Here is a 22,653-nt window from a genome sequence, read left to right on the forward strand (position 1 = left end):
TATGGGAATTTTTGACCATTCTTCCAGAAGCACATTTGTGAGGTCACACACTGATGTTGGACGAGAAGGTCTGGCTCTCAGTCTCCTCTCTAATTCATCATCTAATTCACCATAAAGGTGTTCTATCGGGTTGAGGTCAGGAATCTGTGCAGGCCAGTCAAGTTCATCCACACCAGACTCTGTCATCCATGTCTTTATGGACCTTGCTTTGTGCACTGGTGCACAGTCATGTTGGAAGAGGAAGGGGCCAGCTCCAAACTGTTCCCACAAAGTTGGGAGCATGGAATTGTCCAAAATGTCTTGGTATGCTGAAGCATTCAGAGTTCCTTTCACTGGAACTAAGGGGCCAAGCCCAGCTCCTGAAAAACAACCCCACACCATAATCCCCCCTCCACCAAACTTTACACTTGGCACAATGCAGTCAGACAAGTACCGTTCTCCTGGCAACCGCCAAACCCAGACTCGTCCATCAGATTGCCAGATGGAGAAGTGCGATTCGTCACTCCAGAGAACGCGTCTCCACTGCTGTAGAGTCCAGTGGCGGCGTGCTTTACACCACTGCATCCGACGCTTTGCATTGCACTTGGTGATGTATGGCTTGGATGCAGCTGCTCAGCCATGGAAACCCATTCCATGAGGCTCTCTGCGCACTGTTCTTGAGCTAATCTGAAGGCCACATGAAGTTTGGAGGTCTGTAGCGATTGACTCTGCAGAAAGTTGGCGACCTCTTCGCACTATGCGCCTCAGCATCCGCTGACCCCGCTCCGTCAGTTTACGTGGCCTACCACTTCGTGGCTGAGTTGCTGTCGTTCCCAAACACTTCCACGTTCTTAGAATACAGCTGACAGTTGACTGTGGAATATTTAGGAGCGAGGAAATTTCACGACTGGATTTGTTGCACAGGAGGCATCCTATCACAGTTCCACGCTGGAATTCACTGAGCTCCTGAGAGCGACCCATTCTTTCACAAATGTTTGTAAAAACAGTCTGCATGCCTAGGTGCTTGATTTTATACACCTGTGGACATGGAAGTGATTGGAACACCTGATTCTGATTATTTGGATGGGTGAGCGAATACTTTTGGCAATATAGTGTATGTTCCCTGTCACCCTGTGTAACAAAAAATGGTAAAGAAAAGAGATGGTTAAATGATGTTGGGTGCTTTTTCATATTCAGTACGCATAATTGGTTATAATAAGCTTGTCCTCAGCAACAGTTGGTTGTAGAAATCTGCAAAGCAAACGACAGTTGTACTTTAATCAGCAAAGCAGCTGGCACTTGGGTGTGGAATATCAGTTATACTTCATATATGTAATTGTCTGAATCTACTGAACATGACCACGTGCCTGAGAGGAGACACTCTAGAGGGGACACATTTATTTTTTATTATTTATTTATCATGTCTTAAGGACTGAGGACTTTGAGCTTTCTGGTTTCTCTGTAACATGGCAGTTGTGTGTTTTTTTCTTATTTGAGTTGATAGCAAAAAGAGAGCTTGTTGAGGGAACAACTGTTTTAACTTCTATAACCTGTGTGATAACATGATTTTCTGCAGCATGTAATGTAACAAGAAATGGTTAAAAGTGCAATTCATTAATACAGTAAACATTGCAGTCAGCAAACGTCCGTGGTATAAGAGGAATAAAACGCTATTGCAAGTGGAAATTAATGATGATTTAGATAATAATAGCACTACCCTTGAATACTTTTGTCAGAAATGAGCAATTCTTTAAATTTGCATTGCTTTCAGACTCACTGAGGATAAACTGGTACACTTTCTTTGGGAGCAGGGAAAGATTTTTCACCATGTATTTTTGTCGTCCTCAAACACACCCAGTACCAGGAATGTGTTTGTGTGAGGTCTGGCTATGCCACAGCTCCATGCTACAGGCCAAACAAGACATGAATGACCTCTCAGGATGAAGCGAAATAAATGAAGAACTGAAAAACTACATTCCGTCTTTTGTCGTTCCAACATGCTTCCCCGGAACGTCAAAACATCCAAGTGATGTCCCTCCCCTGTCTCTTTTTCTCTTTTTACAGGAGCCTTTGAGGAATTTCAGCTTGTCCTGGCTCTGCCTACAAAGCTAGTTTTTTTAGACATCATTGTGTATCTTGTCTTTCTGCCATGGAATGAATTTACAAAGATATGGTTTAATAAGATCACCCTGAGGTATTTACAATATATGGCATATTTTCTTTGTGTCTCCCAATTCATGTACAGACAGTTACCGCCTCAGGATTGTCATGATTTAAAATCTCAGGATGATCTAAGACAAGCTGTACTGTGAAAGTGATTTAAGGTGTTATGATATAAAAGAGAGAAACAGTCCTGAGATTAGAACTTTGATGCTGTCTCTCAGGAGAATGACCCAAGAGTTGTGAGCTAAATGTAGTAGCAGTTGGTGTGAGTGACATAGACGAAGGTTGTGAAAGCAGCTGTTTAATCCTGTTCCAGGGTCAGTGTAATATCACAGTAATTACAGACTGTTCAGACGCACACAAACACACCCACACACACTGACCACAGTGTCACCACAGTCACCTACCTGTATGAGTCCTTTTCTCAGCTAACATAACATGCTATATATTTACAATTAAACAGCACTGAGGATCAGTAAACTGGCAAAAAATACTAAGAGGCTAGATTCTTTCCAAAGTCATGTTTCGTTCTGCATTATTTCTTCGTGCTTAAATTTACATATTTTATTCTGATGTTGGTTTGAATGTGGTTTTGATGAATTTCATTGTTGATTAATTTGAAGACTGAACCAACCTGCTTCATTCGGCCTGCTGTACACTACTGCTGTAGAATATTTCAAGATGGTTAAACTTATAAATGAAAGTTCACCTGCTGCCTTAAAATTTTTCGAAAACTTATAAACTTAATATCCAAAATTTGCCATGACAATTTTACAGTATAGCTACTGCTATAATATGCCTTAGCATCCAACTCTCATGTTCAGCTATGGTGCTGAAATTATTAAAATGTATTGCCTTCCTTTCACTTCTGTTTATGGATTAGGTTTTTGTCATGCTAAGGATAAAAGCATATGTGGGTTTGGTTTAATAATTTTAATCATATTACATAAGCATTTTACTCATATATTATGTATAAATATTGTAATGGTGCATTAATGCTTTAATAATATGTTAATATTAATACATTCTATTCTATAAAAAATAAGTGCACAGTGCTTAATTCCTCTAATTTACCACCTTAAAAATGTGACATAAATGCATTACAAATTAAGTTGAAAAAATAAAAATGTTCCTATTGACCCTTTCTACTGTTACCCTGAGACTGATGCACTTTTGTGAAACCTATTTGCAATAAACAGTGCTAGACATTGCTAAAGTAAAATGGTTTTCACATGGTTGGTCACAATGTGGAATGGAATGTTTTAGTAGTAAATGAAAAAGCAACAAACAAGTCTTAGACATTTACTCATGCATTCATTCTTTTTAAAATCATGAACAAGAAAATCATGACTTCATGATGATTCAGAGAGGATAACTTTATGCTAAGGTAGCAAATCCCACTCTAGCTTTTCCTTGGTCAAACACAGAGTAGAACTGCCTGAGGAAGACATCACCCAGGATCCAGTAAGGATGACCGTTTCTGTACTCCTCATGTGATGCCCCTATGCCACTCTTGCAGTGGGAGCTAGAATGACTTCCCTGTTTTATTACAAAAAACAAAAACATATGTCATTTTGCACTGTACACATTATGAATTTTTATGAATCAGTTATGAGGCAGTTCCACTCTTACCTGAAGCACATAAGCACTACCCGGCAAGTGCAGGTGAGCTCCGTTCATAACGAACGTCAGTGTGGGAAGGCTGCTCACAGCATTACAGTCAAACATGTACTGGAAGCAGAAACCCCTTTTCAAACAGTTTTCTTTGCACTATTATGTGGTTTTCACATTGGCCACCTCTTCTGTGTGCCACATGTGTGTTGTGCAAACTAATGTCACCATCAGATAAAACATAACAGATTTCACATTAACATTTTCGAATTTCCAGTCGGAAATTTCTGTTTATACAAACGTTTACATACAACTTTACTAAAGATTGATAAATGAGGCCCATTGTGGTTCATTTCTGTCACATATTTATGCTCTATAGATACTGTGGCTTTGTTCAGTGTTGTTCAGGAACTGATGTAAAACACAGATTAAGAGAAGTTTAAGTTAAGAGAAAATATTAAGTTAAGAGAAATTCATTTCTACAGAACTACATTTACTGCCTATAGATTTCTACTGGTCTTTTCTAGCTGACACATTCTTAGGATAAATGCATAAGATAAAAAAAAACCCTCAACCCTCAATAGTGTATGAAATAATGAAAATTGGCTTACGTTGCCATTGCCATCCTGATGGGCTCCCAGCATTTTATGGAGAGATTTTACATACTGTGGTGGGCACAGCAGCAGTGACGTTCCTGTGTCGGTAATAGCAGTACATCCATTTTCACACCATCCAGGTGAGTTGTGATTCACCTCAAAACTGACAGAGGGGAAAAGGTTTATAATCAAACAGTTTTCTACGCTATTATTTTCCAAACATCAAACAGTTGTATGTAGCTCAAAATGCAACATAATGGAGGAAGCAGAAAATATATATAGGAAAACTGTAATTGAAATCCTTTCCCAATGGTATGGAAAAATAAACTAGTTAACTTTTGTTTCATTGCAAAAAAAAGGAGATTTTAGCAAGTGATAATATTTTGAATTTAGTAAAATTCTCCTGCTTCCTATTATAAGATTACAATAAACCAAATATACGATTATAAAAGATATTTCAAGGCATATTTCACTATTTTTAAGCTTCACATTTTCTCATCCAATTGCCAAATATATTTTTTTTTCTTCTAGCCATGAATGCTTAAAATGAGCAAAAATAATCTTCCAGTAAAACAATAAAATCATAAAAATAGTAACATATGTCTAGAATTATGTTCAATAATCTTAGATTTGGTTTATTGTAATCTTTTGAACATGAAATACTAGATCATTCTGATTATATTCAAGATATTATAACTTGCTATGATGTAATTTTTGCTGTGTTTATTGAGAATATTATCCCATTGTACCAGGAACAGAAGCTGCTGAACACCTACCCTTCAAAGACCAGCTGCCAGTGGCTGTTATGTTGTACAGGAACCCAGTTGATCTGACCTTGGTAATGAGAGTGATCAACTCCACCAAACACCACCTCACTTTCACTCTCAGAGTCCCTGTTTAGCAAGTTTATTAACTGTGTTAGTTGCACATCCATCTTGGAATATATCAATTCACATCAATATTAAGAGACAGAAATATGTATAACCCATCTATTTTTCTGTGAAGTTTTTCAAGAGTTCTTTTTTAGTCCAACACAGGTCCCAGCTAGTGCGCATTCTAGTTTCATTTCTGATACAGCTTGATCCAGTAAAAATGCAGTATGTTGATTAACTGACTGGAATCGGGAACGGACCAAGAAGGTGTAAAGATAGAAGGATTAAGATGAAGAAACATATTTACATGAATATCAGAATTTTGTTGTTGGTGTAGGGTTTTCTGTCACACAATCACATATTTTACCTGCTCAAGTAAAAAGCAAAGATCGGCTCATCAATAACACCTTCTTGGATCATGGTATCAACGATGGTATGTTGACTTGACATGAAGGCCAGGCCCATGAGTCCATCATGCAGAGGCTTTGCAAAATGATTACCAGGCTCTGAAGTGCTTAAACCGATCTGCTGTTTTTTGACAGCAAGCTGACCCAACTACAAGAGGTGAAGGTTAGAGCACACAAAGAGTAAGGTAGGTAGGTAGGTAGGTAGGTAGGTAGGGAAGTATGTATCAAAAAACAATTGCTATAAAGTACATCTTTACTTTCAGATCAATTTTTTCAAGCAACACATCACCACATCTCAAAAGTCACATATATGTAAAGTTGTAACATGAATATTTAGCTTTAAAAAATTGGTCTAAAAACTTCATTGTGACAGCTAAAATGAAACCTTATGTCAATTACTGTAATCTATCTGTCTCTACATAGATTATTTACTTATAAAGGCAGCTTTTATGGTGCCAGCTAGCATTCACCATGTTTGTATTGCCAGTGCTAGCTAACATTTGAGAGATTAGGGATTAATCTGTTAGGTAGCCTTAGCTAAAACTAGGGCATGGACAAGTGCCAGCTATGAATGAGAAGATGGGTGGTAGAGAAGGAGCCAGTAACACGTGAGTGTGTGGTTAATAATGAAGTATATTTCTAGACTGCTTGTTTTGCAGTGTTAAGTTATTGTTTTGAGGATTGATCCTGTCAGAGAGAACCAGCACAGTCTGATCTGAGCTCACTGTGACAGGACTGGCACAAATGAAAGCCTTGTTGTTTTTTTTTAAAACAAAATTAAATTAGTTTGTTAAACAAAATGCTATAAATGCTCTATTAACAAATATCAATTAAAAGACACATTTCAAATGCCTGTGTTCTCATTCTCTTCCCTGTCTTCCAAAGTGTTTATTCTTCTCTACTTGAATTGGAGTGAAGAGTTATTACACTTTTACCAGCGTAAAAAATTAGTATACAGGTACCACCTCATATAAATGACTGCTCAGAGTCAGAGACCACAACCTTGCATGAATCAGGAAACTCAAGATAATTGTAATAGAGACACAATTAGACCTGTAGCAACTGAATAAGTTTACTATTTGACTAGTTAGAGCGGACTTACTCTGACTGTGTCATAGCCAACAAAACCTTGAACACTGCCTGTTCCATACTTGACTGAAAATGGTTTGTGATTGCTGGTGAACGTGGAAGACTCTTTCGGGTTGAAGAGAGGATGACTTTCTGGAAAACAAAATGAGAGCTTACAGAAAGAGGCAGAGAGGCAATGCAGATATGAACTAAATGAGAACGGATTGCAACAAGAGTACTCGAATACAATACTTTTAAAAAGTCTCTTTGGATCAGGCCATAATTAAGTGGATTGAAGATTAAGGCTGGCTTATGTTACTAACCTCAATTATACCACAGTGCTGTTAAATACTTAATTCTAATTGGTCAGAAGGTGTTGATTAATTTTCTATTACAGCTGCACACACACACACACACACAGAGCAAAACACAGGGTGTATTAATGCATTTGTTCTTATATGTTGTTGTTTCGATAGCTACAGCTTACACAGCAGATTAGTGAACTCAATGAATTTATATGAACAAAATTAAGTGTGTAATTGTTGAAACAGTAATTTCTCATAGACTTTGAGATGTAGAGTTAACATTTTCAGAAGAAGACTGCTGTGTTAGCACTTTGTAACTGTCAGACATACAGTAAGGCTGCGATAATACCTGATAACAGGAACTTGTTTAATTAAGAATTAAATGTAACGCCTGAGGATGTGCTTGAGGAAGGAAGAAATAATCAACTCTGTATAACAGTTTTTTCCAATTGGTTTTTTATGTGCATTTCCTGGAAGCTGGTATTGTCAATGTGCTTATTTTGCTAGTAACATGATGAAAATGCATGTGGGTTATTGTACTTACTGCAGGCAGCACTTTTGCAGTAGACAGAGTTGACCCACAGCGTGCTGGAGCCGGTGTCAAAGTGTAGGTAGAAGTACTGTGGAGGGCTTCCAATGCCAACCTTTCCAAAATAAGCCATCTAGAGATTACAGACATATGGATTATTCTTCAATCAATCAATGAAAATTCTGTAACTGTGATCATTTGTATAGTTTTTGCTTTAGTGCATTACTTGGTAGTAGTTTTGTATCGAACAGCCTCATTTTCCATTTGCAATTTTACAATATAAAAAAGCAGACATTCAAATACTTATGTATTATTAAATAATTTATGTGCTTTAAACTTTTGACACTTTTGAAACTTTTAAACTATTATTATTGCTACAAAATATGAAGAATCAAGAGAAATAGAAATAATTATCAATAATTAAAATTTTCGATCATTAGGCAAAATTTCACAAGCACTAGACTGTAAAAATTAAGACATTGTTATTGTATATTGTATATTTCTGTAGAAGGTAGATTTACGTCGTTTTGATTGACCAACTTTTCATTGTAACCATCTTGAGAGCTGTACTGTGAGTACTTCAGCATTTCCTTGAGGAGACCCCTTTCTCTCATTATGGTCTCCTTTTTAACAAGAGGAACTCTGCAGACAACATGCATAGAATAACATCATGAATTTGAATAAAATGTCTATGCTCCCATTTATATTTCTAAAAATTATGTTTACTCTGGTCCCCAATAGTCCCCTTTGGCCCTTTTTCTCTTACCTGACAAGTCCCTCAGTAAGAACCAGACATAGCAGGCCGAATATCAGACACCTCATCATGCCTCTGCAGATTTCTTTCCCATACACACACACAACAGCGACCTGAATCAAGCTTATTTATAACCTGACCTTATCTAGCAGCAGCGACCCGCACGAGCCCTTTATGATTTAAACTAATAAAACAATTAATGTACTATATGGGGCTCTCAAACAGATTTTGGTATGTTGTGCCAAATTTCATGTTGTCTTATCTGTACATTGTTTGTATCTTTGATTATGTAAGCTGATTTTGTATTTGATTTTAAAGTTTATAGACGTTTATTATGGAAACTGATAATGCCTCAATGTCAAAAATGCAACAGTCAGTGGGAATTATTATCTTAAAGATTACCTTTATATTTAATGCCAATGAATGGCATTAGGGTTCCGACTTATCTATATGTCCTTGGCAAAACAAACACATATTAAGACTTGTGTGATGCTTACATAGTAAGGATTTTTACCCGTACACTGGCAAATTGACTTATCGGACATTTTCAGTCAGTATACACAAATAGATTATTTTATCGCAGTAACTGATATAAAATTAGCCAGGACACTGTTGGTTTTTACCTCTGTTTGGATAACCTTACACAGAATTTTAGAGGTTGAAAATTATGGCTTCAAATTTTAGATGCATTTGAACAAGTACAGCAGAAATGGGTTTGATATCACTATTTACTTTGAAGATATAAACATTTTGTCATGTGTTGTGTAGGAACAGATACAATATGCATGGACACAAGTGCAGAGGGGTTGTTCTTTATTAAACAAACAGGAAGAATCCACCAGAAGGCAATGGCAGGTCTGGGCTAAACTGGGCTAAACACTAAACTCTGCTTAGGCTACTACTATGAACATACACAAAACAAAATCTTGGGCAGATTGGGACAGACAACAGGATGTAACTGGTTTTGCTAAAACAAAGAAGGACTTGATGTCATCATGACAAAGACTGGGACTGGCTTGCACAAATTCATCCACCTGTAACATGCAGAGGCTTCCTGCTTCATCAAGATGCTCTGCCCATCTTATGGCTGTCTGGCAGGCCCATTAGTCCACTGCCAGAAGTGAACTAGGGTCAGGCGTTGACGGTTTAGAGTGGTGCCATACCACCCTTGCCTTCCTGCTGTGTCCATGGGAAGCGAAGAGTTGTCATGTGTTACTAGGGAAAATATGCAGCCTGTGAGGAACCAAGTGCAGGTAGTTCTTCTTTATTAAACATGGAACAAGGCAAAGGAGGTTTGAACAGCCTCCTCACTGTGTCACATTTGAGAAGCTGTTGGAGATGGTGACACGTGCTGTTGCCAAACTTAGTTTGGATTGGCCTTATGAGCAAGCTTGTGTTGTCCACTCCAAGTTTGACTCTTGCTTTCTCACATCAGGCCACGCACCACCCCCATGTCACAACCTCCCATTCTTTCCTGACATTTACACTGAGGTCATGGAAAAGCCTGTGTTCCCCAAGCTCCCTCAGCTCAATTCCATAGCCTACTCGGTCATTCCCTGACAGATTGCTGTTTCAGGGCACCAAACGGGGCGAGGACACCGAGTTACTTGCCAACATTGTGACTTCTGTGTCTCAGTGGATGTGTCTCAGTAGATTCTGGATACAAAAGAAAAAGGGTACAGAATCCAATTTGCTTCTATTCTGTTCCTTCTGGTTCTCCTTCTCTCCTCCAGCCCATTTGGGGCTGGACACCATGATGCAGGTGTGGCAAAGGCTTTGCCTGCACACATTTCGCTAGATTGCTCTGCTCCCAGGAGTCTTAGCCTGAGTGTGCCAGAACCAAGTTCGCCTCTTACTGGTGGCTTTATCCTGGCTTACTCAAATCTGGTTTTTAGACATAATTTCCCTCATAGATGCCACTCCTTGGGAGACCTTCTATCTCAGGCACAGAGGCGATCTTCCATCTCTGCCCAGAGATGTAGAAACTTTGGGTCTGGCCCCTGAGGGAAACTAGCCTCTCAGCAGAGGTCATTGAAACTATCCTGAATGCTAGGGCCCCCTCCACCAGGAAATTTTACACCCTGAAGTGGAGTCTATTCTGCCTCTGGTGTGCTCTGCACCTCTAGGATCCAGTTCACTGCTCTGTCAGTACAGTGCTGCAAGTTCCTGCAGGAGCATCTCTCTGAAGGCCTAACACCCTCTACTTTGAAGGTTTATAGGGTGGCCCCTATTGCTAGCCATGTGCCTGTGTAGGCACACTCTGGTCTCTTGCTTCCTATGTGGTGCCAGGTGGCTGAGACCTTCCTGTAGACAATGATTCCCTTCCTGGTACCTTTCTGTGGTCCTGGAAGGCCTGTTAAAATCCCCTTTGATCTAATGGTGTCAGCCTCTGAAACGTTTCTGACTGAAGATTAATTCATTTAAACGCTGACATCCCTGAAAGGGGTAGGAGATCTGCAGGCTCCCTCTGTAGCCCACTCCTGCCTGGAGGTCAGTCTAGGGATGGTTAAGGCTATCTTGCACCCCAGGGCGGGTTACATCCCCAAGGTTCCCACATCAGCAAGTTGGCTGTAGGTCTCCAGGCCTTCTGCCCACCAACTGCTCTAGCTTGTGGCTCTTCCCTGTTTGTTTGCTTTGGTGGCCATTACCAAGGTAATCATGTCACCAAGCAATGCCTCGTGCACTGGTGGTGAAGGCTATGGGGCATGTGGTATGTCTTTGCCCCAGCTGTTAAGGCTCACTCCACTAGGAGTGTGGCCTTATCCAGTTTAATAACAAGGGGTGAGCCCCTTCATGATATCTGTGCTGTGGCAGGCTGGTGACACATTCATGAGGTTTTATAGCCTGGACCTGGACCTCAGCTCTTGTGGGGCTAATCAGAACCCTGTTCCCCACAGCTTGCCCATGGCAAAATATTCCTGCATGTTGCGGCATTAGTATTGATGTCCCTATAGCGTCAAGCCATGATGCGTTGAGATCCCTCTTAAGAGAACGGCTCCAGGTAACATATATAAGCCATTTCTGTGGGAAGGGGCATCCACTTCCACCATTCTTCAAACAATGTTTGATGAAATGAAAAAAATGTGAAATAGATGCCCTTTTATGGTCTTGCTGGCACATTTTATGGTCTTTACTATGTCACCTGAACCTCCTAGCCAGTAGATTGCAGTTGTTTCACACAAGCTTCAGACATAGGGGCATTCCCATAGCATCAAGCCATGACACAGCATCTTGTTCCCTTCTCAGAGAACCGGGTTATATAGGTAACCTGGAGATGTTTTGTGATATTCTATGGAATTTTAATCAAAGCCAAAATTAAATAGATAAATATGATATTATTAATTCATAGTAATAGTATCATATTAACTTACAGTGATCGGTAAGCAGAGCAAATAGGCACTTTCTTTATAAGAGAGCACATTAAATTAGTCACCTCAGTCACTTGCAGCTAGCTCTCTCAGCTAACATAACATATCTTATATTTAAAAGTAAACAGAATTAAGGATAAAATAAATAAAAAAAATACTAGGATACTTTCCAAAGGTGTCTTTCATTTGTTAATATTTTTCATACTTTTATTTACACATTTTAATTCTGTTAGTTTAAATGAGGTTACAAATGGAATTTTGAATGATTTGGTTGATTAAGTGATTTGAACCAAACTGCTTCATTTAGCCTGCTGTATGAGCCACTGCTATAATATGCTTTAGCATATTATGAAAGTTACTATAGTAATAATACTGTAATAATACAACGCTTATTCTTAGTTATGGTGCTGAATTTAAAATGTATTGCCTTCCTGTTAGCTCTGTTTATGGATTAAATGTTTGGATGAAAGTGTCTGCAGAGATGATGGAATAAGACGTTTAAGAATATTGCTAATTTAATTTAATTACACACATACACACACACACACACACACATATATATATATATATATATATATATATATATATATATATATATATATATATATATATGTAATAATGTATTAATATTATAAATGCATTCTGTCTGATAAAAAAATATCCACACAGTGTTGATATGTCAAATTAACAACTTTAAAAAATATAACAAATTTGAGAGACAACAAATTTTGTTGACAAAGGAAAAAAATTACTATTCATCCTCTTTTCCAATTACCCCTTTAACTGTAACCTTGAACCTGATACACTTTTGTGAAACATATTTGCAATAAACATTGCAAAGTAAAAGAACAAGAACAAACCCATAGGGTTTCACCATTGTTGGCCACAATATGGACCAATATGTTTTAGTAACAAAGGAAAAGGCAACAAACAAGCCTTCGACATTTAACCATGCATTTATTCTCTTTTAATTCATGTAATAATGGAATCATGACTTAATCATTCTTCAGAGTTTGGTGGATAACTCTATGCTGAAGAAACAAATCCCACACTAAAATTCCCTTGGTCAAACACAGAGTAGAAATGTCTGAGGAAGACATCACCCAGGATCCAGTAAGGATAACCGTTTCTGCTAAACACATATGTTGCACCTATGCCACTCCAACAGTATGAGTTAGAATCTTCATCCTGTTTAAGTGCAAAAAAACAAACATGTGTCAGTCTGAACTTGCTGTACATGTTAACTGTAGATCAGTTATGAGGCTGTTCCACTTTTACCTGAAGCACATAAGCAGTACCTGGGAAATGCAGGTGAGCTCCATTCATAACGAAGGTCAGCGGGGGAAGGCTGCTCACGGCATTACAGTCAAACACGTACTGGAAACATACACAGAGGAAAGCCCTTTGTACTCTCTGTCATTTTTAAACTGGCCAACTCTGTATTTCACAACATTTCCCTGTCAGTCATGGTACAAAGGAAAAAAAATTAAATATATCTAAAATTATTTAAAATCAGCCATAAAATTTTTTGTTAATCTTTGAATATGAAAGAATCATTCTAATTTTATTACAGGAATTTTAACTCGCTATTGTGTCATTTTTCTGTGGATTATTAAGAATATTATCTCATTACAAGGTGCAGATTAGTTTCTCAGCAGATGCCTACCCTTCAGTGACCACCCGCCAGTCGGTGTCATATTGTACAGGCACCCAGTGGATACGACCTTGGTAATGATCAACTCCACCAAATACAACCTCACTTCCACTCTCAGAGTCCCTGTTCAGGAAGTTTATTAGCTGTGTTGCACATTCATCTTGGCAAATATTCAAGGATTGGGTTTTTTTCAAGAGTTCATTTATAGTTCAACACATGTCTTTAAAATGTCCAGCTAAAACATAATGAGATAGTAATGCAATTTGATTCAGTAAAAATGCAGAATATTGATTGACTGACTGGAATCAGGAATGGAGCAAGAAGGTGTAATTATAAAAGCATTAAGATGAAGATAAATATTTTCATGAATATCACAATTTTTTGTTGGTTTAGGGTTTTCTGCACATCACAATGTGTTACCTGCTTAATTAAAAAGATCGGCTCCTCAATAACACCTTCTCGGATCGTGGTGTCCACAATGGTCTGGTCATAAGGGCTGAATGCCAGACCAATTATTCCGTCATGCAGAGGCCTTGCAAAATGATTACCATTACTCTGAAGTGCTTAAACCAATCTTCTGATTTGTGACAGTCAGTTGACCCATCTAGAGAAGGCAAATATTAGAGCACACTGAGTAGGTGGTGGGGGGTGACAACATGGTTAGAATAACATCATGAATCTGTAAAAAGTCTATGCTCTCATGTCAGTTTCTAAAAATTGTGCTAATTCTGGTCCCAAATAGTCTCCTTTGGGCCACTTTCTCTTACCTGACAAGTCCCTCAGTAAGAGCCAGACATAGCAGACTGAAGATCAGACACCTCATCATGCCTCTGCAGATTTCTTATCCTTACACACACAACAGCCAACTTAAATTGAGCATATTTATAACCTGACCTTATCCAGCAGCAGTGACCCGCATAAGCACTTTATGATATAAACAAACAAAAAAGAATTATTCTATTATTTGGGGTTCTCAATCAGATGTTAGTATGTATGCTAAATTTCTTCTTGTCTTATCTGTTCATTACTTTTATCTTTGATTTAAGGTGATTTTATAAAAGTATATGGAAATTTATTATGGAAGCTGATAATGGCTGATAATGTTAACAAATGTCATGCAACAGTCAGTGGGAATTATTATCTTAAACGTTACCTTTATATTTGATGCCACTGAATGACATTTTGGTTTCAGACTTATCTACATTCATGGCAAAATAAACACATTGTCTGAGCTGAGTTTATTTTCCTAGGCCTATACTCAGAGTTGAGTGATGTTTGAATAGTCAGGATTTTACCAGTATACTGGTGTTCCATTCCGCCAATAGAATGGAAATCAACTTATCAGACATTTTCTATCAGTATAAACAAATATTTTTTTATTGCTGCAAGTGTGATATTTACTTCTGTTTGGACAACCTTTCACCGAATTTTAGCAGTTGAAGATAACGCCTACCTTTTAGATGGTTATAAACATGGGGCATCTCACAGAGGAGAAATGGGTTTTATATCCCCATTCATGTTGAAGATATAAACATTCATAAACATAAACACAACAAGGCAAAGGTAGGTCAGGAATAGAATGGACTTGGGATGCTAAACTGTGCTAAACACAAAACTTGGACTAGACTATTACATTGAACATACACGAAACAAAGTCTCAGGCAAATCGGAAACAGTCAACTGGCTCTAACTGGCATCAAAAATTAACATTGACACACTAAACAAAAAGACTATAGACTCTTGTCTGACCCTGTGTGCTGCTTGGCTTAGGATGCCACAATGTAATCCTTTGCATGAAACAGGGCTTTGAACAAGGTTTGGACCCGGGCTTGGTAGACCACATCATACTTGGTATGGCCAGGAACAAGGCTTGGATCCTAGCTTGAGAGGCCACAATGTTGACCTTGGCATAGAACCTGCCTGGACCGGGGTTTGGAGCTCTCTGTTGGATCCTGCCCCATTGGCCTCTGGAGAGAGCTCTTGCTGGCCTCTGCATACAGCACTGTGCTTGTGGCAGCCTGTTGGGCTCAATCATAAAATAAGGCTTGTAGCTCTACTTTTAAGCCTTGCTGGCCTCTGGAGAGAGTTCAGCTCTGGAGTTCAGCTCTGCTCACCTTTTTGTGAGACAGGGCTTGGAGCTGAGGGCTCGAATCTGACTTCGAGAAAATTTAAAACTGGAGGCTGCCATGTTGGCCCTTGGAGATAACTCCAGGTTATCTTGGAGTTATAAAGTTCTGGCCACCCCATTGGCCTCTGGAGAGAAATCTGTTTTGGAAGCCACCTTGTTGGCCCCTGGAGAGAGTGGCCTCAATGCTGTAGGCCACTCAGTTTACCACTGGAGAGAGCTTTGTGTTGGAGGCTTCCCTATCGGCCTAATTGTAGAATGGGGTTTGGAGCTTTGTGTTGGAGGACGTCTTGTTGGCCCGTGGAGAGGTGGAAGCTGCCCAATCCACCCCTGGACTGAGCCCAGTGCTCAATGCCACCGAGTCAGCCTTTGGAGAGAACTCTTTTCTAGGGGCCTCAACTGTCAGCCTCAATGCAGAATGAGATTTAACTTTGTCATTGTGCAAAGTACATATAAAAAGCCAGTGAAATGCAGTTAGCATCTAACCAGAAGTGCATAGTGGTATATTTACAATAAATTCCAAATAGATATACAGCTATGGGGGTGATATATACAGGGGCAGTGGAAGGATTATGTACAGGGTTGCATTAGTTATTATAAATCGGCTGAACAGAATACATACATGTATGCATTCATGCATACACATGTATGTATGTATGATTATATGTATGTATAATGCATAGTATATATATATAGTAGTGTATTAAAAAGTAAGTAAGTAAACAGTCCAGTGTGATCAGTTATTCAGTGTGGGAGCAGACATAGGGAAGAAGCTATTCCTCAGTGTGTTTGTGCATGCACTGAGGCACCGGTAGCGCCTTCCTGTTGGGAGGAGGGAAAAAAGTCCATGATTAGGTTGAGTGGTGTATTTGATAATGACTTTTGCCCTCTGCAGACAGCGTTTCTTGTAAATGCTATCAATGGTGGGTAGCTGGGTACCAATGATTTCTTGGGCAGTTTTCACCATCCACTGAAGGTGAAACATTCATCTACCTGTAGCATGCTGAGGGTTCAGCAAGATACTCTACCAACCTTAGGGCCGTTTAGCTGGTCCATTAGTCCATTGGCAGAAGTGAACCAGGGTCAGAGTGGTGCCATACTGGCCTTGCGCTCCTGCTGTGTCCATGGGAAGCAATGTGTTATTCAGGAAAGATGCAGTTTGTGATATATTTTTCCTCTTAGGCTAGATAAAACCGAAATACTTAAGCCCTTACTGTCTACTTGCATATGAGCCATTAACTTCCACTGTGGACATGATGAATAAATTCATTACTGAGCATGCACACTGATAGAAATATAATTATTTGGCCTCTGGTAAAAAGAGTTAATACTCAAACTGCACACAAGAGTATTCAGACCTCAGACATACTTTAACTCCAGACTTATGCACTATTTAGAATTTGCACTAGAGTCACACACAGTTTTGTCTAGGCTCAGTTATGTGGGATTTTAACGTGAATTGTGCAGTTCTATGCAGGCTATTGGATTGAGAGTCCATGCCACTCTCATACAGTTACATTTCATTGCAGTATAAAAAAACTAATAATCTCTCCAAAAGTACCTTTCATTGGCCATTATTTCTTTATACTACTATTTACATATTTTATTCTGTTGGTTTAAATGAGGTTATAAGTGGCATTTTGAAGAATTTGCTTGAGTGATTTGAAGACCTGATTTGAAGACCTGCTGTATTATAGCTACTGCTATAATATGCTTTATCATATTATGAAAGTTACTATAGCAATACAACTCTTATGTTTAGCTACGGTGCTGAACTTAAAACGTATTGCTTTCCTTACAGCTCTGTTAATGGATTAGCTTTTGTCATGCTTTCGATAAAAGCATCTGCAGAGATGATGGAATATAACGTTTAAGAATATTAAAATTTAATTTAATTTAACATATATTTTATGCATAATTATTGTATTACATTAATGGTGCACTAATGTATTAATATTATAAATGCTGAAATGCTATAAATGATAAAAAAAAATATATCCACACAGTGCTAATATGTCAAATTAACATTGTAAATTTAGTTGGAAAAGTAAAATAAAATGTACTATTCAACCTTTTTTTAACTTTTAATTTTAGCCTCTTTAACTGTAACTTTGAACCTGACACACATGTGAAACCTATTTGCTTAGTAAAAAACAATATTCACAATAAATGAAAAGGCAACAACAAATCTTAGATATTTAACCATGCATTTATTCTTTTTTAATTCAGGAAAAATGAATCAGGATTTTTCAGAGTTTTTTTGGATAACTTTATGCTAAGGTAGCAAATCCCACTCTGGCATTGCCTTGGTCAAACACAGAGTAGAAATGTCTGAGGAAGACATCACCAAGGATCCAGAAAGGATTACCATTGCTGCCATGCATATAGGTTCCACCAATGCCACTCCAACAGTAATCTCCATTCTGTTTAAGTACAAAAAAACAAGCATATGTCAGTCTGAACTTGCTGTACATGTTAACGGTAGATCAGTTATGAGGCTCTTCCACTCTTACCTGAAACACATAAGCTGTACTCGGCAAATGCAGGTGAGCTCCGTTCATAACAAACGTCAGTGGGGGAAGGCTGCTTATGGCATTACAGTTAAACACATACTGCAAGCATAACACACAGAAGAAAGCCCTTTTAAACGGTTTGTACTTTTGGTACTCTGTGTGGTTTTTACACTGGCCACATCATTCCAACTCATGGTACATGTGTGTTGTGGAACTTAACTCTATCTTACTCATATAACTGTGTGTGTATAAATGTACACAAAAGAGGTCAATGTAAGATGATGTAGCTCTTGATTGATGGGCTTGCACAAAAGGAATATAAAAGGAAGACAGGCTGCAGTTATGTCCAATTCATTTGATGTCTCAAGCTGCAGTGAGCTGTATACTTCCTAGTGCCATCATCAGATAACACATAGCCTCCTGTTTCTTTCAGCACAGCCTAAGCTCAGCATACACATTGGTCTATGAGAGTTTTTTGGCTTTAAGTAGCCAAAACACTTTAAAGTGTATTTAAAGCATTTGCACAACTTTTGTAAATCCAGTTTGAAATAATTTGCTATTGTTTGGTTTACTGTACAAATGTACTAATGTGATTCATTTATCTCACATATTTATGCCCTATAGATATTGTAGCTTTGAGTGCTCTTCAGGAAGTGATGTAAAGCACAGGTTTCTGAGGAACTAAATTTATTGCCTATAGGTTTGTACTGGTCTGTGCTAGCTGACATATTCTGAGTACTGAGTACAGTATTCTGAGAATGCATGATAAATAATACGGTAATATGATAATATTCAATATAATAAATATAATAATATGATAAATAATTATAAATAAATTGAAAAATAGATAAATAAAACCTCAAGCCTATAGTACATGGCATGACGAAAATGGGCTTACGTTGCCGTTGCTGTCCTGTTGGGCTCCCAGCATTTGATGGAGAGGGCCTACATACTGTCCTGGGAGCAGCAGCAGTGACGTTCCTGTGTCAGTAATAGCAGTACATCCATTTTCACACCATCCAGTTGACTGGTGATTCACCTCAAAACTAACAGAAGGGAAAAGGTTCATAATCAAATACAGTTTACGTTTCTAGCCTATTATTTTCTGAACTCTAACACAGTTTTATGTAGCTCAAAGTACAAAAAAGCAGCATAATGAAGCATTGGAACAAAACACATAGTTAACATTTATTTCACTGCAGAAAATGATGGCAAGTGATAATATCTTGAATTTAGTCAAATCATGCTGCTTCATATTAAAACATAAAGAAATAAAGCTATTTCTAGACATATTTTACATATTTTCTTTTTGGATTGTTTTTTTCCCCTTTCAACAAATGAGTTCTTACAATGAGCCAAATAATCTGCCAGTAGAACAAGAAAAGCTTTGAAATAATAAAATATGTCTAGAATTATGATGTAATTTTTGTGGTGCATTACAGTATTAATTATGATAATCCAATTGTAGAAGATGCAGATTGGTTTTTTAGAAGCTGCTAAACACCTACCCTGCAAAGACCAGCCGCCAGTGGCTATCATGTTGTACAGGGACCCAGTGGATCTGACCTTGGTAATGAGAGTGATCAACTCCACCAAACACCACCTCACTTCCACTCTCAGAGTCCCTGTTTAGCAAGTTTATTAGCTGTGTTAGTTGCACATCCATCTTGGCATATATCAATTCACATCAATATTAAGAAAATGTTAAAACTTTTTTTTTTCTGTACAGTTTCTCAAGAGTTAATTTATAGTTCAACACATGTCTTTAAAATTTCCTACCGCATTTACTAGTTCAATAATCAGATACTAATACAAATTGATCAAGTAAAAAATGCAGAATATTGATTGCACATCACATTTTTTTTTACCTGGTCAAGTAAAAAGCAAAGATCGGCTCCTCAATAACACCTTCTTGGATCATGGTGTCTACAATGGTCTGGTAATTAGGAGGTCTGAAGGCCAGACCCATAATTCCATCATGCAGAGGCCTTGCAAAATGATCACCAGGCTCTGAAGTGCTTAAACCAATCAGTTGATTTGTGACAGTCAGTTGACCCATCTAGAGGAGGTAAATATTAGAGCACACTGAATAGGTGGTTGAAAGTGTGTATCAAAGTAAAATTGGTCTAATATACTGTATATATACAGCTGTGAATGGGAAGAGGTTTGGGAGAGAAAGAGCTGGTAATAAGCGAGGTGTGTGGTTAACAATGAAGCGTATTTACAGACTGTTTGTTTTGCAGTGTTGAATTATTGTTTTGAGTGAGAACCAATGTATACTTAGCGGAGCTTGACTGTGACAAGACTAGCTCTAAAGGAAACCTTGCTTGTTTGTCCTTTTTAAAAAAGTAGATGTTACAGTAGACTTACTGTGACTGTGTCATAGCCAGTGAAACCCTGGACACTGCCTGATCCATACTCAATTGAAAATGGTTGATGACTGGTGGTGAATGTGGAAGACTTGCTTGGGTTAAAGAGAGGATGATAGCCTGTAAAACAAATTAAGTGCATACAGACAGAATAAGGCACTGCAGATGTTACAGCTGGCTTAGATTACTAACCTAAATCATACACCATTATATTACACATTATATTCTTGATTCTGATTAGTCAGAATGTATTGACTGATTATTAGTGAGCTTGTTCTTATACACTATTGATTTAATAGCAATAGCTTACACAGTAAATTAATGAACTCGTTTCCTTTGAGATGTTGAGTTAACAGTTTTGAAAAGAGTCTACAGTGTAAGCGCTTTGTAAATGTCAGACATAAGGCTGCTTTCAGATATGGAAAAGTGTTCTTGAAAGAAGATTTTGTAGATTCTTGGTAACACGACAAGCTGAGTTTCTTATTAACTTCAGGAGGAGAAAAGAAAGGTGTAGAGATGGATTGAATTTTCCTTTACATTTATGGTATTTGGCAGATTTCCTTATCCAGAGCAAATGTGCACTTATAGCTGCTATAACACCTGATGATAGGAATAATCTATTATAGAAATAATAGTTAATTTCAAATTAAATTGAATACAAAACGCATTGTTTAATTAATGAAAAAAAAAAGAATGAATATTTGCTATGGTGTAAGATGAATAAAACACTTTCTTCTTACTACCTTTGTCAAATTGCTTATATTGATTGTTACATGATGCATGTGGATTGAGGTTATTCAGTGATTATAATACTCACTGCAGGCAGCACTTTTGCAGTAGACAGAGTTGACCCACAGAGTGCTGGAGCCGGTGTCAAAGTTTATGTAGAAGTACTGTGGAGGGGTTCCAAAACCAACCTTTCCAAAATATACCATCTGGAGATTACAGACATATGGATTTGGTAAACACCTGTGCAGAGCATCGATACCTGTGTAGCTTTAAGTAACCTTTAATAATGAAATATTAAATATTAAGCTTTATTTGAAATCAATTCTCTGATATTTCTGCAACATCATTTAATAATTTTTCTTCATTCAGTCAATGAAAATACTTTAACTGTGTAATGCAATATTTAGTGGATTTGTACGTAGGACATTATTTACGTAATACTAAATGCTGTAATAAATTAATTTTTAGTAGCCCTTTTGCACATTATAATAGTTTTATATACAGTAAAATAGTTTGTTTTATATTCCATTTGCAGTTTTGTATTTATTTATGTATTGTTAAATACTTTATGTACTGTATGTTACACTAATATTATTGCTTTAAGAGCCACTGGATCAAGATAAAATGCATAAAAATAAATTTTAAATTTGTTATTAAGACACATTTCAGTATAGCAATAGAATTTAGAATGAAGCCATTGTTATTGTATAATCTTATTATAGATTTCTGTAGAATGTAGGTTTACGTCATATTGGTTGATCAGGCTCTCATTGTAACCTTGCTGAGAGTTGTACTGTGAGGGCTTCAGCATTTCCTTGAGGAGACCTCTTTCTTTCATTATGGTCTTCTTTGTAACAAGAGGAACTCTGCAGACAACATGGTTAGAATAACATCATGAATCTGTAAAAAGTCTATGCTCCCATGTCAATTTCTAAAAATTGTGTTAATTCTGGTCCCAAATAATCTCCTTTGGCCCACTTTCTCTTACCTGACAAGTCCCTCAGTAAGAGCCAGACACAGCAGACTGAAGATCAGACACCTCATCATGCCTCCGCAGAGTTCTTAGCTTCGAACACACAACAGCCACCTGAATCAGGCATATTTATAACCTGACCTTATCTAGCAGCAGTGACCCACATGAGCACTTTATGATATAAACAACAATAAAAAAAACCATTATTGTACTATTTGGGGTTCTCAATCAGATATGAGTATGTTGTGCTAAATGTCTTGTCTTATCTTGTTCATTGTTTTTATAAGTTGATTATATAAAACTCTGTGACCATTTATTATGGAAGCTGATAATGGCTGATAATGCTGATAATGTGGCAAATACCAGAAAATGCAACAGTCAGTGGGAATTATTATCTTAAAGGTTACCTTTATATTTGATGCCAGTGAATGGCATTTTGGGTTCAGACTTATCTACGTTCATGGCAAAACAAACATGCTTAAATTGTGAGGATTTTTACCAGTACACTGGTGTTCCATTCTGCCGGTGGAACAGAAATTGACTTATCAGACATTTTCAATCAGTATCAACAAATAGTTTTTTTTCCTGCGAGTGTGATATAAAGTTAGCCAGGACTCTATTGACTTTCAGTGTGAGAC

The 22,653-nt window shown here is 37.8% G+C and overlaps 3 protein-coding genes across 9 annotated transcripts in view; 1 reads left to right on the forward strand and 2 right to left on the reverse strand.

Moving 5' to 3' along the window:
• tns1b (tensin 1b) overlaps positions 1–22,653 on the forward strand; it is a 233,015-nt gene that overhangs the window by 14,628 nt on the left and 195,734 nt on the right. The gene's annotated exons all lie outside the window — the stretch shown is intronic.
• Positions 3,425–8,383, reverse strand: LOC131354354 (gastricsin-like). The gene is made up of 9 exons (XM_058391907.1): positions 8,297–8,383; positions 8,052–8,172; positions 7,546–7,663; positions 6,731–6,849; positions 5,589–5,776; positions 5,126–5,242; positions 4,365–4,512; positions 3,775–3,873; positions 3,425–3,681 (listed from the first exon to the last, which is right to left on the reverse strand). The coding sequence occupies exons 1-9, from the start codon at positions 8,353–8,355 to the stop codon at positions 3,520–3,522; spliced, it is 1,131 nt and encodes a 376-aa protein (XP_058247890.1). The 5' UTR covers positions 8,356–8,383; the 3' UTR covers positions 3,425–3,519.
• On the reverse strand, positions 17,702–22,127 carry LOC131354356 (gastricsin-like). Its single transcript, XM_058391909.1, has 9 exons — positions 22,031–22,127; positions 21,788–21,908; positions 21,131–21,248; positions 20,315–20,433; positions 19,813–20,003; positions 19,453–19,569; positions 18,843–18,990; positions 17,945–18,043; positions 17,702–17,854 (listed from the first exon to the last, which is right to left on the reverse strand). Exons 1-9 carry the CDS (start codon positions 22,087–22,089, stop codon positions 17,702–17,704), a joined length of 1,125 nt encoding a protein of 374 aa, XP_058247892.1. The 5' UTR covers positions 22,090–22,127.

The sequence above is a fragment of the Hemibagrus wyckioides genome, linkage group LG06 (genome assembly GCF_019097595.1).
Source record: "Hemibagrus wyckioides isolate EC202008001 linkage group LG06, SWU_Hwy_1.0, whole genome shotgun sequence".
Classification (NCBI taxonomy): domain Eukaryota; kingdom Metazoa; phylum Chordata; class Actinopteri; order Siluriformes; family Bagridae; genus Hemibagrus; species Hemibagrus wyckioides.

Excerpts from the sequence above, each read along its gene's own strand:
- LOC131354354 (XM_058391907.1), bottom strand. The coding sequence starts at position 8,355 with ATGATGAGGTGTCTGATATTCGGCCTGCTATGTCTGGTTCTTACTGAG. Across the intron at positions 7,664-8,051 it reads AGTTGGTCAATCAAAACGAC|ATGGCTTATTTTGGAAAGGT; the intron begins GTAAATCTACCT and ends TGTAATCTCTAG. Across the intron at positions 3,682-3,774 it reads GTAGTGCTTATGTGCTTCAG|GGAAGTCATTCTAGCTCCCA; the intron begins GTAAGAGTGGAA and ends GTAATAAAACAG.
- LOC131354356 (XM_058391909.1), bottom strand. The coding sequence starts at position 22,089 with ATGATGAGGTGTCTGATCTTCAGTCTGCTGTGTCTGGCTCTTACTGAG. Across the intron at positions 21,909-22,030 it reads CTTACTGAGGGACTTGTCAG|AGTTCCTCTTGTTACAAAGA; the intron begins GTAAGAGAAAGT and ends TGTTGTCTGCAG. Across the intron at positions 20,434-21,130 it reads CTGCAAAAGTGCTGCCTGCA|GCTATCATCCTCTCTTTAAC; the intron begins GTGAGTATTATA and ends TTTGTTTTACAG.